Here is a 20246-nt window from a genome sequence, read left to right as displayed (position 1 = left end):
TCTACACAGCTTTATCAAGCTCTAGGCTTTCAGATTTAGATAACTGACAACCTGGGCTTATTCAATACAAACTGAAAATAATGGTTATTCCTTACTTTTGCATTTAGAAGGAAATTTCATACTCTCTCATACAAAATAAACACTTTTTTATTTTGAAAGAAACCTCTTAGTTTAGAAATCTTTTTTAAAGTGGTAGCACATTGTGAAAAAAGTGATGCTGGTTGATATTTTCAAACAAGAAATACAGAAATAAGTAGGCAAGGAAGTAGTGAACTTGTGAAATATTATATAGATAGTTAAGGGCACTTAAATTGAGCTAAAATCTAGTGAAAAGGAAAATCCATTTGACTTCTCCCCTAGTTACCATGGGAAAGTTGATCCTTTACAAGAGTTTGCAAATTCATAATTATTTTTTATTTTGTAAAGGAATGATTTGCCCATTGCTGATTATGAAAAAGTTTTTCAATGTATTCTTTTTTTGCCTGTGCACTAAGGAAAATTTTATGTGATCTGTTTAAAATGAGTTCCTTATCCAGATATTTTTTTAACAAAGAATTTTTATGTCATAGATTGTGACTTGCTTTTAACTAGGTGTACAGGTTAGACATGTACTTTTTTATAATGAAGTACTGCACTTGTTCATTGATGAATGAAGGTTGCCCAAAAGACAGATTTGCAAAAGACCTTCCAACACAAACACAACTGGGCCCATTTCTGTGTTTCACAAAATGGACTTCCTACCTGAATTACTTCAGTGTAGTTTTAAGGCTTTATAAATTACTGAAAGTAAGGGTTACTAATCTTGCCAATGGAAGCTGAAAACCAAAAAATCACAACCTATGTAGTAGTAAACAAACTAGTAGAGGAGTTTTGAATGTTTCCAAAATTTTTAACATGGACACAAGGGACATAAGGAAGCTGCTCTGTTTCCTGAATGTCTAGGGAATCTTCTCATGAACTCCCTGAGCCAACATTTAGTAACTTCACTCAAACACCCAAAGTCTTCAAAAGTTCATCAACCCCTTCCCAGCTAGATTCTTATTTTTATCTCAGAGACCATCTAAACTGCTATTCTGAGGATGGGTGAGTCTTATTGAAAGCATGTGAGTCCAAGAATGTGTATGATTCACAGAGGGATGGTCCTTAAAAGCATATTCTGTAGGGGCATGACAAAGTGTGACAGACTTAGAGATGTAAAACATGAAGAAAGATGCATGAACTTCTATTAATATGAAAATTATTTTACAAGGTTCATTAAAAATATTTTCTTGAAGAGACAAGAAAAATGTTCAGCAACAGGAACACAATCAACAGGCAAACATTTTGATTTTGATAGTGTGGCATTTAAAGATTTAAGGAAAATTTTGCTGTCTAATTGTTGTCTCTGATTTTGCTGACTGGGATTGCTCTCTTCAGTGAAATCTAATTATGCAGATAGATGAAAGGAGATGTTCTTCTGGAAATTTAGAGCTTCTCTGAATAAATTTATTATTTCTATTTCATTCCAATTCAATGTTGACACTAACTTGTGTCAACATTTCACTGATTTCCTGTTTCATATAATTAACACTTTCAGTTTCAATATGATTTCTTGATAATATTTTTTTTCTTGATAATATGCTTTGTTTAATTATTTTTGTATAATGAAATCTAAAAAATGTATAGCAAGTCATCTCAGAAAGTCAATTATGGTCTCATAATTTTGGATACATATGTACACATAGCTACGTAGTACACTGAAGGCCTGACAAATTCTTAATATTTTTTCTGCTGTTCTTCAAATGCATTTCAAATATACACGATGTTCTTCAGCATTACATAATTGGGTTTTTTCCCCTGTGGGCTGGTTTAGGTTTTTTCCCTATCTCCTGTGCACATTAAACCAATTAAGTAGGGTTGATTGCAAAAAAACGGAATATTTCCATTTGGGTCTCCTTTGGTATTTTTCTTCTGAGAGTTTTAAAAATCTTAAGCTTTTTATTTCAGTATTTGTTAAAAACTGATTTATTAACAAATTATCATTTAAAATCAAAGATGCAAATAAACTCTTCTCAAACCCCAGGCTGTAGAAACAATACTCCCAATAGCAAGAAATTTTAACAAAGATGAAGAAAACAGAAAAGAAAATGGCTGTAAGGCTGTAAAGCAGCAATCCACACATTAGAAGCACTGTGGGGTTTTTTTTGGTTTAGTTTTTTGATTATTTGGGTTTTTTTGTTGGTTTGTTGGGCTTTTTTTTTCTTTTTTTTGGTGTTGTTGTTATTGTTTCTGTTTGTTTTGGGTTTTTTAACTATCATTCATGCGTATCCTCAGTTATGCTGCATTAGAAGATAATGAGAGGTTTTGTTTCTCCAGTTCAGAGGGGAATACTGCAGGGAGAATCTTTGGAGTGCACTCTGAGAGATCACTGACACTTGCAAAACAATGAGCAAAGGATCTTTGGAGCTTTGCTTCCCACCAGTAGAGAGGAAATAGTTATAAATGTGACCATGAATAAATTCATGATCTTCAAAAGGAGACCAAAGCTGAGCAGAAAAAAAGCCAAAAACCTTCCTATAAAAAAACAAAAACAAAACTAATGAAACCAATGAAATCCTATTGCCAAATAACCAAAGCAAAACACTCCACACTTAGAGAAAATTAGGAAGCAACCCCAACAGCAAAAGGAGTCCAGCAATCATGGAAGCATCTAAAAAATATCAATATTTAAAGTAGAACCAGGCCAATTCAATGCAGTGAATGACTGATCAACTAAATCATAAATGTTTCATTTTCTGGAAGAATCAATGGAAAGTTCCCTGTGAGTGTGTACCTTAGAGTGATTGAGTACCAGGAAGCACACAAGACATAATCAGAAACACAAAATACAATGCAAACAGCGATGTATGCAAAAACAACTGAGATAATTCTGCAACTATTTAGTCCCTACTACTTAGTATTTAGTACCAAGTAGTTGCCAATCTAGAATACTATGTAAAGAACCTAATACTATTTGGCTCTATCAGCAGATGTCAAATACATTCATTTGAGCAGGAGTTTTGTTTATGAGCATGCCATGTTAAGAGCCACACCAGAAAAAGTGTCCAGCATAGGCTGAAAACTTACTTAGAAAATAATAGTCTAACCATATTTGGCTAAAACTGATAACAAATATCCCCTGAAATATTCATAAAGCAGGTCTGTAGTGTTTGTCTGGAACATAGTAATAGTCAACACTCACACTACTGTTCCATGTAATAAAACAGAAACATATTAGATTTGTAAGTGACTTGACCCCAAGGACAAAGGTGTGGCTTTTTATAGTAGGCCAGAACCAAACTTCAAAGCTATCTTGACAAACAAGAAAAAAACAATCTGGAAATAGAGGATCAGGCTCAGTGCAGCCAAGGAGATGGCTCCACACTCAGAGCAGGATAAACAAGTGTAGAAACAGGGAGAAACCCACCAGCTGAGAACTAGCAGTGCAGAAGAGGATGAGGTGGGTATAATTTATCTCAATGGTAACAGTAGAGGATGGCACACAAGCCTGGCTGCTGTTGGAAAAGCATTATCCTTGCCTTTTGGGAGTTACAGGGTTGGCCAGAGACCAAGACTCCACACCATTCCTACTTTTGCTACAAAAATACCTCCAAAGGTCAGACTGGTGAGGAACTGAAGGCTTTGTTGTTCATTTCAGGGACTTTGTTTTGTGTTATTGTCCTGCATGGTTTGTCTTTTGGGCAGCCTTGTACTTAACCAATACCCTGACATAAGAGCTGACCTTGATGACAGCTCATTCTCTCAGGTTCTGTCCTTGCAGCACACAGATCAGTTTTCAGAGAGGAATATTTAGGAATATTTAGGATAATGATACTGAAGTATCATTATGGGGGAGAGATGATACAAATTTAATGGACAGAGAGCTATAGATAGCCTGGTTTAATAGTCCATTATGACTCTATAGTCAGGGGGTGTGGGGCTCAGGGTGATTTTGAAGCATCTTTTAGATCTCTCAGGTCCATGCTATTCCAAAGGCTGGAGACATGCTGCTGATTGTCCACTGCCCACAGCACAGCCTTGAATCACTGCAACACAGGGTGTCACTGCTCTGTATTTCTCAAACCCAATCCTATTTCACCCTCTTCATCTACTTATGCCAGGATGTGCAAGAGACCTCTGGAATGCAGTTTACAGCCATCTACACAGTGAACAGCTTGAAGAAGAAAGAGGGATTTAGCTTTTTTATGTACCTATAAACAGCTTAGTAAGTATGAGAGAGTGCAAGGCTTTGACCTTAGCCAAAGGTGTCCTCAGTGTTATCCTTTAAGCTCCATGGAGAGCGAAGGCTGACCGTTGTCTCCCTCAACCTCAGCATTCTGTCTTCCTGATACTCCTGCTGCTGCTTCTGTTCCATCTCTGTTTTGACTGCTATTAAATCACATTCTCTCCAATGCCTCCCTCAATATTCTGCCCTCAGTAAACTAATTCTCCTCTAAACTCTGTTGAAATTACATAGATTTCTAACATATATATCTAAAAATAGAGTATCTAAAGCATTATTTTGAAAAGCATAAAACCTCTTTCATAACTTATTCTATCACACATCTTTAGGATTAATTCTTCAAGTGAAAAAACTGCTTTCCAAAATCAATTTTTATAGACAGTGTTATCAACTAGTTAGATATAGGATTTTAAAGGTATTTGTTATTCTCAACACACTGCATAATCCCCAAGGAACTTGCAGTGGTGAGTGAATCCTTCCTCTCACTTTCCCCTGTGACCCTTCAGTGATTTATCTGAGGACCTTGTTTCAAATACAAAAGGGAAAAGCTGATGTCCTTCCCTGAGCAGAAAGTGCAATGCATCAATATGATCATGCAGAAATAATGTACAAAATAACCAGAACTGTGCATTTATTATAACGCATATATTATTATAACCCTAACTGCATCTTATGGTAAACAAAAACATTTTTATTCTATGTACATGAGTTTAATGATTTTCCCCCTAAATAATATGCAAGAAAAAGTAACAGAATCTCATTCCATTCTGAACTTTTTAAAGCTCCTAAGAAAAGAATAATTCAGGAGATTGAGGACTTCTCAATTGTCTTCTGCCATAAAGAAATAAAGCACAGGAATTTTCATTTGTTTCCTGAAGTAAATTTCTAAATTCTTTATCCTTGACTTCTACAAAATGCAGAACTCATAATACAATAGGAATATTATGATTACTTTTCAGAAACTCATTTCTATTTTGATGTGCACTTTCCAAACACAGATTTTTGTTTATAAGCTCATTCCATATAGCATCACTACTGTCAAATTATATTTATCACATGAGCTTTCCAAAACAAACATAACTGAAACACAGACTTAAAAGCAAAATGGTTCTTTATTCCCTCTTTAAGCTGAATCTATGCTACAATTAAGACAAACATTCCGAGGATACAACAACTCCACTAAAACTGCACAGTTAAATAAATCTCTTCATAAAAGGATGTAACTTTGTTTAAAAATATGAAATATAAAAATATAATTAAAACCTCAGCTCCTTATTTACCTGTCCCTGAGTGCAACGTATGGAGCAGAAACTGAAGAAACCCAGCAAACATAGCAGCTTCAGCAAGAGAATGCTTAAAGCACAGCTGGCATCTAGTAGGTTGCTGAATCCAGCCTGCGACTGTAGCAAAAGCGTAATGCCAGCAAAAATCCACTTCAGCGTGAAGGAGACGATCTAAAAGAAGTCATGAGGTCCTTGCGTCCTGATTCTAAGCCAAATTATTCTGCAGTGTCAAACACTGAACACCAGTGACAGCAGACAGGGCTAACGAGAGCTCTTGTCAGCAAAACAAATCTCTGCAGTGTGGAGCAAGCATCGATTACTGCATCAGCTCCCTGCAATGACAGCGACTTGCAGCCTTTGGGAAGAGTTCATGGCTTTAGGAATCCAGAATCAACGAGCCTCAGGAAACAAGATGTGGGGGGAAAAAGCTCCTTCCTCTCTGGATAGAACAGGAAAGAAGTTTCTTAGTGCTTTTAAGCCAACAGTAAGCTCAGGCACCTAAGTAATCAATACCACTGCTGCAGTTATTATTTATATTCAGCAGTGGTGCACTGAACAAGTTTAATCAACTGCATAGACGAAGCAATTGTGTTTAGGAAATGTGTTTTTTTTAATTTATGTAAAACATCCCAAGCTGCAGATTTACTTCTAGCACACTGAAAACACAAACGGCCCTTGAGAAAAACTTACCACTTTTTACAAATTAATAGGGTAATTTAATTCTTTTCATATGTAACAGATGTGTGCATGGAAACATAATTTTATATAAGAAACTTATACTCCAAATAAAAACCCCCAGGAAATAACATCTTGTATTCCAAATTACATGTTCAAGATAAAACAGAAAAGCAGAACTTGAATTTGCAAAAGCCAGATGATTAGAGAATTATAGCTAATAGAATTTACTAAAGTATTAAATCTACTGTAATCATATCCAAATGATACAACAATAAAACTATTTCTATGGCAGAGATAGCCTTCCTCTGTACAAACAGATGGTTTTCTGCAGCCTATCTACATACTGCAGGACTTCCAAAACACAATGCAGGACATCCAAAATACAAAAAACTTGCTGTTTAGAAACTAAAATGTGAGAAAGAAAAGCAAACAAAGAGAAGCTTAGAAGGCATAAAATATAAATAGTAAAGCTAATGTGAGCTTACAGCTTTTTCATGCTTAACAATATATGGATCTATTAGTAATAATGAAAATAAACTTTTAACCAAGTTGTTTTCCTGTAATTCTGGATCAAACCCAAGGTACTGAACACTCTCTTTCACAATCCTACATGTCAGCCAACAGCAAAAGCCACAGAATAGCCCTGGCCACTGCTGACTTTAAGTGTCCCCTGTAGCACTGTATCAGCAGGAGGAACATTCACCTGTCTAACTCTGCTTTATTCACAGACATGCCCTTATTAGGAGATGGTTTATTTGGAGGAGAACAGTGTCCACTCTTTATATATTTCAAGAGACAGTGATCATCTGCTACTGACCAAGGAACATTTACCCAGCTTTCTCCTAAAGCCAGAAACATTTCTTGCAAAAGAAACAAAAGACCGAGTATGCCAAATGCCTGATGCTTCCCCAGCCCATCCAGTGACCCTTCTGCATTACTCCCAGAAGGATGACCTCCTCTTCTGCCAGGGCAGGCAGTGAGGGCCTGCCTCACTTTCAGAACACAGCACACCTGAACACTCACCTCTCCCCACCTGCATGTACTAAACAAGGCGGGGGATTTTCTCAAAACACAAATCAACAGATGAAAAATTCTTGCTTGCTACAGCCTCAGAATTGGTAAATGAGACTTTACTGTATGGGCCTTCTTTTCTGACTTACTCAAGTGTTCCTGTCATTCCCACGGCATACATGTGTCTGTGAAAAGAATAATGAACTGCTTTCCCAAACAAGTTTGGAAAGGTTGTCTGTGCCTCATGGTGCTGTTAAAGCTCTCACTGTCTCCCCCTCCCCTGTGTGATAACTCCTCCCTGCTCCTCCAGCAGGCAGTTCTCTTTGCCCATTTTCCCCCCTGCTGTCCCTAGCCATGAGCTCTGCCCAAGCCCTGCCTAAACAGCCCAGCCTAACACCTTCAGATGGCAGAGGTGTCTGCAAGTATTTGCTGAAAATAAGGGAAGAGAGGAGCAACAGAAGAATGTTCTGAGGTCAGAAAGGGTATTTTGCAGAATAGAAAAGTACCACCAACTCCAACATGCAGTGCTCATCCCTAAGGATGGATTTCATTCCTCCAGCCCCACACATATTGAGCCTCTCTGGCTGCCCCAAAGCCTCACCTGACACCCTAAGAATAAAGTGCTAATAGTTGGTCTATTTACTTTTACATCCATTAATAGCATCAGAGCATAGGAAACCATAAAAATGGACATCATTCCATTTTCCTAATAAAAATACGTAATTAAGTTATAACACACTTTCAAACTTTGCACAGGATAGCACTGCCTTTGTAATCTCTGCAGGTTTTTACCCTTGCAAATGATTTTATTGTCACTGTCTTTTGAGGCACATTACTCTACACATCTGATAGTTAAATATTGACCACCATATTTTAGCCCTTTATAATCTTCCTGCTAATAGCTGGTATAGATCTTAATCTGTGTATGATACTCCTGCAATTATAGAAATTTCTGAGACCACTAGAAAAGCATGAGGTTGTTCAATCTCACACAACTCTTACCATTATTCATGTTTTAAGAGAACAAATTCTGAGAATTAAACATACTGCTCAGCTTTATGCCTAGGTGAAAATGCAGCTATCCTCTAAACCAAAACTTTTACAACAATTTTTTGGAAAGAGGAAAGTCAGAGAATGGTCCCAAGCTTAATTCTGTAGCACAAAAAGACCAATTCAAGTAAAGAAATCCCTATGCTTAAACTTGGAATTTAAATTAGAAAATTAGAGAAGCAACAAAAAATACCTGTGTTGCAGACTCCAGACCTCAAAGCCAAGTCACACTGGGGAAGATATTCTAATACAACTGCAGGAGACTTAGATACAATATTATGTATTGTGTGTGACATTTGGCACTGTAGCCCTGTCTGATCTGCTTCAAAAGGTCCTGGCTAATGTGGGAGATGAACAGGGACTAGACAAGCCACATGCCACACCTCTACAAGCAGGGAAAGAAAAGGACCTGGGAAACTACATACTGAGATGGTTATTGAACAAATCCTTCTGGAAGGCAGTCCCAAGCCCATGAAGGCCAAGAAGGTGGCTGGGAACCGTCTGCACAGCTTTACCAAGGGCAAATCTTGCCTGACCATTAAGCCTTCTGGATCTGCAGGCAAGGGGACAGCAGCAGATATTGTTTAACTGTAGCACAGCTTCCAACCAAGTCTCTCACAACATCCTTCCAGGCAAATCAGAGAGCTATGGATTGACTGATGAACTGTAAAGTGGAAAACTGACCTCACCACTTGACTCAAGTGATGGACTAAAGACTAGAGTTTGACTGGTGGTAAATTGCTAGACACACAAAAAAGGCCCAGAAAAAAGATGCATGGGGAAGAAACAAGGCTTTCCTTTGCTCTGCTAGCAGCACTCCAGACCACCAAAGCTCTACTGAGATCACAGAATACTTGAAGTGGTATTTGGCTTTGCATCCAGAATTAAACTCATTAGAAAAAAACATACTTGCTTCTGATAGGCTTAAGTGCAGTGCTTAGCTAAGACTAAGCTTATTAAAACACTTGCAGCATAAGTACATCTTCTCTTCAGTAAAGTATTGACCAGTGAAGAGACTGAATGTTTTTCAATCTCTTTTTCAGATTCTTTGGCAAAATAGTTACAACTTGGCAAAGAAAATGCTGGACCATTTACCAGAGAAAGACTTCTATACGTAAATATACAAATACATAAATTCACACACTTCTGAAGAAGGGGTTATGGATTGACATAGGACCAATTGTGAAATTTTTCATAACTACTGAAAAAAACAAGGTTAAGAACCTCTGGTGAAAAAGACACATAGCTCCTTAAAGGAATGTCTGCCTTTAAACACACATCAAACTTGTTAGAGCTCATCCAAGTTCCTCTTCTTTCAGGGATGAGCATATTCTGTTTATATTCTTAGCCAGGTAACAAAAAAATTTCAAAAGCACCAAAGGAGAAATTAGGTTGTTAAATCAACAAAGTAATACGCTAAGGCAATACGTTTGGTCTTTTATTTAGCTTGAGCTAAATCAATGTCATGCCATTGTTGCTCCACAGCTTTCAATTCAAACCTTGATCCAAGCTAATCAATTCAAAGTAAGTTGGCATCCATCTGAATAATACTATGTGAAAGCACGCATTGGGAGCAGGCTGTGGTGTGCCTTCACTGGCATCCCAGAATAAGGGATTGATCACATTGTTTCTGGAGGTCCTCTGGGGGAGTCTTACAGAACATCACCCAGGATTTTGCAGCAGACTGGAAGACAGAAGAGCATTTCTGCACAACCAAGTGATAGGAACTCCTTCAAGCACACAGGTCTGAAAGAGTCAGTAAGGAAAGACCCGCTCTTTATGGCTTTTGCAACCAGCATTCCAAGGTCCCTGTCAACGGTTTAGTACTGTGCTGCCAGTGATGTTCCACCTCCCCCTCCTCCACCCAGGACTGACTCAATTGCTCTTGACTCCTCTGAGGAAGATGATCATGACAGTGAAACTGGAAAGAAACAAAATGAACACTCGCCCTAGAAAACCTGGGCTGGGCCTTCAATCCCACAGGTACAGTGGCTGAGATCTTTGCTATCCAACCTTAGCGATTCAGTAATTTTGCAATGCATTTATCTTAGTTTCCTTAACTACTCACAAAAGTCAACAACTCCTAGGATAAATCGTTCTGATAACTGGCCTTGACTGAGGAGAATCTACTGACAGTCAAGAGAGAACAACAGTGCAAATCAGTGCAGCCACTGTCAGATTTACAGATTTCTGGACTTCTTCTGACATCCGAGGATGATGAATTGACCTCTGCGTGTACGGAGATTTTGTGGAGTATTTTTGTTCATGACAAGGGCAGCAAGTAACGTATTACTTAAAATATCCATAAAAGATCTCCTGGGTAGCATTTTTTAGAGCCAAAGGTCATTTTAAACAAACCCTAATTCAAGCAATTTGCTCAGCTATCCAATTGCTAACAAAAGCCAGATGTTTTCAGTTAAATGGTGACAAATCCACAGGCACTGACTTTACAATTTACTGATCAATGGCATCAAAATATTATTTTTGTTCCCAGATAAACTACTGTTTCTGGTTGCTGTGTTACTGTCTCCACCCACACCCCACAGCACAGTGGATGTGGAAGACCCATATGCCAAATCCCTTCCCTGCCTGATGCAGGGTAAGCTGGTCTGAAGGGCTGCTATGCCAGCACCACTTTTGACAGCCATGCTCAAGCACAGGCATGAACTGACAGAACCAAATTGCTGCAATCCATTCAGCCTGGAGGAAGAGGCTGCAGGCATCCACCTGCACTTGAGTTTTCCTGCCAAAGGAGAAGTCGAGCAAAACGCATTCCATTCAAACCTGGACTACTGCAAAAATAGGAGAACCTACCTAAGGTGACAATGTCATTACAGTTTAATTAATTTAGCTACATAACCTTACAAAAATTCCTTAGAACAACTTTTTTTTTTTTCCCCTTCAAAAACTCTCCATCCCCATTACAAAGCAAAAAACCAAATGATTACACATATCCTGAACCAATTCCTGTACAGGCTGTGACTGAATTTATACAGCCAGGGGTGATAGACATTTGTGTGTTACTATTTTATTCTTTTTCTGTACTTCAGGATAATTTTAACAACTTAACTCACATTCTTTCCTTTTCTTTTTCCTACTACCTAAATGGATGTAGACATGGCTTAATTTCTGAATCCTTCTACAATTCAGATTCCTCCCAGATCTTTTAATTCTAGAAAATGTCAGGTTTAAACCTAGAAATTAAAGCAGCAGTACCATACATACTGACCATTCCAAAAGGAACCTCTATTAAGCAGCATTTTCTATTACTTTAAAATGTTATATACCATCCAGATAAAAAAAGTAATTGCTAAAACCACACATCTAAATGCAGGGTTTAACAGTGACCACGTTGTTTAAGCATTGTCAGAAAATTCAATCCTAATCGTTATAAAAATTTTCTAGGGCAAAGTAAGATTAGACCCACAATAGCACAGGTAACAGTTGTTATGATGGCAACATGCCTAAAATTCATATCAATATTTGTTGTTGCAGCTTTTTTTTTTAAGAGAAACTATGCTGATATATTAGAATTTTTAAGGATATATTTGAAGAGAAGTCAAAATGTAAATGGTATATTTGTTTAAGAAAAAAAACAATTGCTCACTGAAAAAATTAAATGTCTTCCTAAGTGTTTCAGTGACTTGTAGGAATAGTCATTCCCTAAGACTCTCTTAGCAGTGATCTTTAAAACTTGGTAACAATAACAGATTAACCAACTTGTTGTATAACTGATTTCAGGGCAACCTTTCTGTGGAAAAGAGCCAGCAGCAGCAAAACTGGATTTATTCCCAAACATTCAATTCCAGTTCCATTCATAGGGGACTGGTTTGCCCTTCCCCAGACATTGTCTGCTTAAAGACAGTGACAACTTCCCTGCTGGCACATCAGTAATGCCTCTCCCATGGGAGATATCTGAACCTACACCTGGGTACACTGATAAGGTTCAGTGTGTTACACAAAAATTGCCAGAAACAGCAAACACCAGAAAGTTTTGAGAACCTACATTTATTTAAGATTGTATTTCTGAGTTCCTTTGTAAGGTCCTATTTTATCTGTAAATGCAAGTCACTTTTATACTATATTTTAAGTAAAATCTGAACCTGCAGATAATACTAAATTCCTAGGCACACCATGTATTTTGATATAAACTGACACAAATTCACTGTGGTGGTGCTCCAGAGCACGACAGGCAGGAGCTGGCATGACACTGCTGAATGACCCAGGACTGGCAGAGTTGAACGAAACGTGGCTATCACTGGCCCTGAGCTCATCACTCTGCTTAGGATTCACTGCCAGAGCGGAAGATTTTGCTCACCTCGTAATTCAGCTGAGAACAGGATGAAGTGCACGTGGGTTAAAGAGTCACCTGGGGAGCACTGCTTTGCCCAGCATGAGCCTCCTGCTCTGCAAAGCTGTGTGTCACTCCTACCCAAAGCTGACAGGGCACCAGTGCCTGGCGAAATTCCCGCCTCAGAGGAGGGAGCAGGGCTGAGGCACTCCAAGAACTGCATCCAGCTGCTTCAGAATGACATTTCCTCTCTTGTGACACCTGCTGATGATCTTTAATGCAGAACATTCTGACTTTCAAAGACATGACAGAGGCAAAAAATAAAACAAAAAATCTGCAGGATTTCATATTCACACATAGCTCTATTCCTCACCTCTGGGATAATGTCCTCTTAATTACATATCATGATCCTTGAAGTATTTAACTGAAAAGACTCACTGGAGTGCCTTCTAATAGCACACATACATTCTATTTTATATAAATATATATATTCACAAACTTGTACACCTCCCAGAAAAATCTTGTCTTAGTAATGCTATGAAACTACAGTAAAATAAAGAATGTGAAAACATTCCTTCTTATACATTATTGTATATTTTCTTTTTGTTCCTGAACCCACTTGACTGCAGCATATCCTTACCCTAAGGATACTTAAGGTAAGTAAGAAGAGAATATGCAGCTCCACCAAGATTTCTTAAGCACAGAGAGTCATGTGTAAATATGAAACTCTAAACCTCCCAAATTTTGAAAATCTGGCTTGTGATCCTCAAACAGGAGTACCTTTTCCTTGTCATGTTTTGTGTTTTTTCCCTGAGGATAGGACTCAATTCAAGAAATGAGTAACTGCTTCCATAGAGCTATTTGTGTCAGTGTCATTTCCATATGTGGAATACATCCCATACATCATTTGTAACACTAAAGCCACAGGACAACATAAATCTGCCTATGGAAAAAAATGCACATGCAGATAAGATCTGAAAAAGGTTTTCAGATTACTGGTTCAAGTAGTAAAGTGTGCCTGCATTTCCAGATTCTCTCTCTGCTGAGAGAGAAACTGTCTTGCACAGAGGCTGACAAAAAGAGTGAGATTTGACTGCTCCATCTGGTGGCTCATCAAGCACAATTTTAATGGTTGAAGAACATGTGGCCTTACAGTTTAAAAAGGGCCACCTTTGGAGTTTTTGTTTTCTCTGAGCAATAAGGCAAAATAAATTCTTAGAACCTAATTATTTTAATAGCATAGCATAAAAATGTAGAAATATTTACCTACTTTTAGAAAATAACTATAATAAACTTTGATATACTTTTATTTTATATTTTTAGATTATTTCTATTTATTAGCTGATTTATGCTATTTAGTTAATAAATATTATTAAAACCAGCAAAGTTTTATAAATTGTTCTTTTGAATTTGTAGCAAGTTACATTTATATTTGAGTTTACATTTCCAGTGAAAAGGTACCTATGTTCTCTTTAAAACAACAAAATTATTAACAAGCCAACCATTAAAACATATACACTACTGACTTGTTACTACAAGAAGTAAATTACAAAGCTCACATCTTATTCAGTAAGTAACTTCTATTTGCAAATGACAACTTCTAAGCTGATCTAGAGCAACCACAGAATTTTAGAGGCAAAAAGAAGTGTGTGCCCTTAAGTCTACACAATAAGAACAGCTAACTAGAATTGAAGCTCGTATTGCAGAGGAAAGAATTACAAAATTGATGACTAAGTTACAAACACTGGAGCTTTAAATTCTAGAAATTATTGTGTATATGTTGCTGTATGTCTGAAAGCATTTTGTCTTGAATTACACATGCCTGAGAGGTAGTCAAGGAATATAAAATAGAGGGAGAGTGGCTTTTTACACAGGCAGATAATGGTAGGACAAGGAGGAATAGTTTCCAACTAGAAGAGATTTAGATTAGATGATAAACAGAAATTCTTTACTCAGTGGGTGGTGAGGCACTGGAGCAGGTTGCCCAGAGAAGCTGTGGATGCCCCATCCCTTGAGGTTCAAGGGCAGGTTGGATGGGATACTGAGCAACCTGGTCTAGTGGGTGGATCCCTGCCCATGATGATCTTTAGGTCCTGCCCAGATGATCTTTAAGGTCCCTTCCAACCCAAGCTATTCTATGAATAGAACCATTTTACTTATTCCTTTCCCACACATAGTTCCCCCAACTAATATCATATATATTAAGCTAGGACTTGATATGGAATCAAAACCTCTGTGTAATGGAATCTAAATACATCCTTAAAATCTCTGCAGATCTGCATTGAAAATTGCAAAATAATCCCATGCTAATTATAGCCCTAATGAACCATACAATACACATTTCTCAACTTGCTCAATGGAGCAAGTTAGACTTGGTCCAGTTTGCACATAATGTACAGCAAAGACACAGGTGACAAAGTAAAGAATGATGATATTTTCTTTTTTAAAACAGAAAATGTCATGTTTACAGAGAGGAAGAAAATGTGGAAAGAAGTTATTCTAAATATAATGTTTTATTAGAAGTTCCCTCATGGCTTAGAGGGAATGTGTAATAAAGAATGTGTAATAAAATATTTAATATTGAGGGTCTAAAACAATTCTGATGTGAGCATGCATTTACTGCATAGCATCACAGTATTTCCAAGACATCCACTCTGTTACAAAAAAAAGGTTGAAGTTGCTTAACAATTAGAAATCTCTCCATATACAATTTTAGCAGTCAGTCAAGGGTATGTGCTGAAGAACTCCTGCATAAGAGAGAGGTATTTTCAAGACATTAGACATGTACAAATGCAGAGACTTAAAGTGCTGGAATACCTAAAAAAGTAACAAATCTCAACATCTACAGCAGCTGGGTATCTACAGAAGGAGCGGTGAACTGACTAACAGCATGTTGGACCAGCAGCATGTAGGTCCTGGCTGACTACTACGTGCCTTAGCCAACTAATAGTCATGTTTCATATTACACTTTGCACATGTTGTGCTTGCAGACTTTCTATTCTCACAGCAAACTTACTCAGGAAAGACAAAAACACCTATCAAACTGAAAATTGAACTGCAAAACTCTGCCCCCTCCTTGGGTATCTTCAAGCTGAGTGGTGAAAGAACTCCCTTTGAACTAAAACCTTAGAAGAGTCTTTTTTTTTGGACCAGAAAACAAACATAAGTTGACAGAATCATTATTTAAAGATCTTAAAAACTGTGGGGTGAGGGTGTAGAAAATGAAAAGAGCAGAAAGGTCCAGTGCGCACAAATATCACTCTGTTGTATCTTTCAGAGGTGGCTCCATCGGTAAAACAAACAAATTAACAAAGTCAAAACAAAACCCCACAACCACATTCTTAAATGGCCCACAAAACCAAAATAACCAAAAACAAACTGAAAAGACACCAACCCAAAGGATGAAAAAGGCTATATGGCATGAAAAAAATGAAAGAAATAGTTTCACAATATTTATAAGCACAGAAATATACGTAGTATGCATACACGTATACATACTTTAGTACCTGACAAGAAAACCAAACAGGCAAATAAAAGGGTAATTTATCTGATTAGCAGCAAATAAGTATGTAGTGAAAACAGGCATCTAGGCTCATGGAGGCAACCTGCAGCTATCTATGAGAGATTGCAAGCATGTCAGAGGACACTAGAAAGTAACCTGAATTCTGCTGGTTGCTGATAAATGGACTAAAAAGGTACTTAGCGATATTACGTGCAAAATACATCCTTGCACTAAATAAGCATTCTAATTTATTATCATCAAGGCAAGTTAGAGTCTCAGTCATGTACTGAAATCTTGTATAATTAGTCAATGTATAATCATAAAAGAAAATCTGGACTCCACTGAACTTACAATTTAAATGCAAGGCAATAAACCAGCAGACAATTAAATAAGGAACAAGTGACTACAACTTATACCATTGTGTTAGCCAGTGCCAAATGGGTTGTCATTCATAGTGTGCCTTTAGAGTAATCCCTGGAACAGCTGTGCCCTGGCCCAGCTAGCACTCTCTGTTTACTACTAGGCAGGACACAGGCCAAGAACAAACCCTAACAGGCAGCTTCCATACACTCCTCTCTTGAGGAGCTTGAGAATGCACCACAATTCACTACTGGGCCAAAAAAGTCAAAGAATGGCCCTTTCATTTGCTAGTCAGAAAATATCACCAGTGGGATGGGAATATTTGAAACCATAGCACATGTTGTGCTTGGCATCACGGGAGAAATGGAGATAAGAATCAGCATAAGAGATTACAAAAATAGATCGGGAGTCTCTGATTATGAAGCTCACATGTTGTACAGGAGAAAGAAGGAACAAAGAAATCATCAGAAGAATACAAAAACACACGAGCAAATACGGGAAAACAGTTTTCAGAGGGACATTCAAAATGGACAAGAACAGGATGAAACCATGCATATTTATTCAAAGGAAACACAGGCATCTCATAATTATTAACCTTCTTTCTGTTTTTCCTAGAGCTGTTTATCAGTATACTGATTTTAGAAAACGCATATAGACCAGTCTATCTATTCAAAGAAATGCTTAAAGAAACTGGAATGGTTCCTGTGTATTACAGTAATGAAGTGTGTTATTGTACACTAAAAAATATATAGAAAGGCATCAGAAAAATATTACCACAAAGTACTAACCAATAATACTCAGTACCTCACAGTATAACCCTATGTTTGAATTCAATAGGATGATGAAAATGAATACACTAAGAAAAGGACACAGAATGAACATCTTCAGAAAATAACAGAATCAGATGCTTGTTTGTTCCTAGTTTACTCTATAATTAACCAAAATTAAAACCAATAACAGTGCACATGTTATTCTAGAAGCCAGTAATTAATTAACCTTTTTCTTTCATAGGCTTTCATTTTGCACCCAAAGTGGGACAGATTTCCCATTCAAGTGGAAAAATGCAAAGGTTTGGATTTCAGTTCCAAGACCACAACTCATCCTTCAATACATTGCACAGACCACTCAGTTCTACAGTTTGGTTCATCTTTCACATTTCATCTTTTTCTCTAAGTTCTCAGATCAAAAGAGTAACAGTAAACACTGAGTTTACATAACTTTTATGGTATACAAAAATAAAGGCATATAAAAAATACTGAATGGCAGAAGTGTAGGAAAGAATCTACCTCTGGCTATAACACCATGCCATGTATCAAGTTACTGAGTTTTAAGTCCAGTTAACTTCATAGCAGTACTTTGAAAAGTACTGCTCAGCAGCTAAAATTAGGGCAAGCTTGGCAAAGGCTTTTTCATCTCCCTCTTCGACCCTTAAAAAGTGCTCCATGACCCAGAGCTCATGCTCCTATTCTCATGCTTGCTACCTGCAATGGCCTCTGTATGGAAAAAACTGACTGCTGAATGTTCTTGAGAACTAATCTTTCATGGAGAAGCCCATAGAGCCCCTGGGTTTCTCTACAAGTTCAAACACTCTCACAGCTCCTGAAAGTAAAGGCACCCTGATGTCAAACATAAAGTGATTTTGAATATAAGACTCCAATCCAACCATGCTCTAGTATCTGCCCTCCTGTAATGAAAATAATCATCTTACTACTGGAAAAATTCCTATCAGGACAAATTTGTAGTTTTTTCATGAATTAGATGTGCAGAAGAAAAGTAAGCAACAAAGAACAAACAACTAATAAAATCATGAACTTGTGAAAAATCAAGCAGCCCAGAAGACAGGCCATATTAATGGTAATAAAATACAAGGTCTTGCCAACTGAGATAGATACAAAAGAAATCTAGACTTCATGGTTTGTGACATCATCTTGATAAATCAAAAGGTGCATTTCTTTTTTCCTTTTCCAAAATCAGATTATTATGGAATTTTTTACTGGAAACAGGTCACAGGCTGACAAAAAAAGAACAAGGTACAGATAAGGGGTACTGTAAATTTAGCCCCAGATGTTCCCAGCTTAGCTCAGATCCTGCCACAGGAACAGCAGCACTATTGCTAACATAGAGCAATCTCAGTGCAGGCTCTGAAGAAAATATTTTTCTTTTCAGGAATCCTCCATTTCAACTGAGTAAGAAATTTTGATTACAGTTTTTTCTTAACTTGGCTTATCTGCCCTCAGGGTTAACATGGTTTCTGGCAGCAAGCTTCAACCTTCCTAGCAGTAATGTGGCCTTCTGGGGGAAGAGAGGAGCACTGACTCAACCTCTCTCACCCTCTAGCTACTTCTTTCTGCTTTCTTTTTTCACCCCCACTTCTTTCCTAAACTATTCAACCACAATCCATCCCACCTTTCCTGATTTGTCATGTTTTATAGACCTTGGTGATACTTTCCTCTGAACTTCCTCCAGCATGCTCACAACCTTCTTAAGGTAAACTAGAAAAAGTGCTGTATTAGGATTTTAGAGGAAGATTCAGCCACATATCTTCCATTACATCCTCATGTATATAGTTACATATTTCTCTGAAATGCAGGATATCTTGGAAACAATTTAACTTTTTTCCCCACTCATGTTCAGCTCGTCTCACTTGTATATGCATGTACTTTAAGTAATTTCATATAGCACTTATTTACAGCTCCACAAGCACTGTAAATAATTTCCACAGCTCAAAAGCACTGAATACTGATAGCATTAAATAATGTTAGCAATGAACAAAACTCTGAAACAAGAGTCATTTTAAATTATATTTCCATTAAAATCTGAATCAGATGTAGGTATAAATTACTGCACAAGGACTAAAAGATAAATTTGAACTAATGTTTAAAAACCAGCAATCTTCCTAGGACATTTTATTTTACACTAAGTTAAATCTCAGCCACACTTTTAAACAAATTCTGCTCCAGTTTTAAAACTCCATGCTGAACTCTCCAAACAGATGTTTAAACATGCTAGCAGATGTTACAGTACAATTTGACTTGCCTACACTCCAGACTGAAACTACCTCAGTCAAAAAGTTTAACTAAGAACATTTCCAATCAGCCTTTTCTTCTCTACAGCCCTTTCCTGATGTTTCCTTTTGGTTCCTTTATAGGCCCTACTGCACGTGTGTGGTTCCTCCTAACTCCTAAGCCACCTTCCATGTCAACAATGCTTACAGAGCTTGCAACAAATCCATGGGGCAAGGATATAATTCATTCCCTCCTTCTCCTGGGAGCACCCCGAAGCACAGGTACCCAAAGGGACCCTCCAAACACCAGAAAAGGATGGAGGAAGGGGCCAGATCCTTTTCTCCTGGAGCTGAGCCAGCACTGACTTATTTGTCAGCAAACCACAGCATCCCTTTCTGCTCCTGACCTCCACATCCTCTCCTCCTGCTCACAACCCTCTGCCTCACACCTGGGAATAAACCAAGAAAATAGCAAGATCCCTGCCCATTACATTTTCTAACCAGAAATCAATGTCATCAGAATGAAATTAAATTAAATTGGGTCACCCTGTTTCTCACAGTACCGTGAGAAAGGCATTATGAATGAAACCATCATGTCTTCTCTGAAAGAAAGCAGAAAGCCATTTCAGGAGTTTGTTTTTCAAGGAAGGCACCAATTCTATCATGCTCTCCTCACTCCCAAATAAATCCAGTAGCAAGTATACAGAGTGATTTTTACTTAGGTTTTCAACATTTTACTACCAATTTGTGAGTATTAGTTGTAATTTCAAGCCTAAAGTGGGTGAACAAAATACACATGTAGGCAA

The 20246-nt window shown here is 37.6% G+C and overlaps 1 protein-coding gene across 20 annotated transcripts in view; it reads right to left on the bottom strand.

Moving 5' to 3' along the window:
- RIMS1 (regulating synaptic membrane exocytosis 1) overlaps positions 1-20246 on the bottom strand; it is a 164702-nt gene that overhangs the window by 133208 nt on the left and 11248 nt on the right. The window contains exon 1 of one of the 20 annotated variants that reach the window (XM_077174816.1): positions 5542-5849. The exons of the other annotated variants lie outside the window; for them this stretch is intronic. Within the exon in view, the coding sequence (XP_077030931.1) occupies positions 5542-5593 (52 nt within the window). The 5' untranslated portion in view covers positions 5594-5849. Of the gene's footprint in view, positions 1-5541; positions 5850-20246 lie in introns of those variants that run through there. 20 annotated transcript variants of the gene reach the window in all.

This window comes from Agelaius phoeniceus, chromosome 3, assembly GCF_051311805.1.
Source record: "Agelaius phoeniceus isolate bAgePho1 chromosome 3, bAgePho1.hap1, whole genome shotgun sequence".
Classification (NCBI taxonomy): domain Eukaryota; kingdom Metazoa; phylum Chordata; class Aves; order Passeriformes; family Icteridae; genus Agelaius; species Agelaius phoeniceus.
Note: the sequence above shows the minus strand (reverse complement) of the source record. Positions and strands in the feature narration are given on the sequence as shown.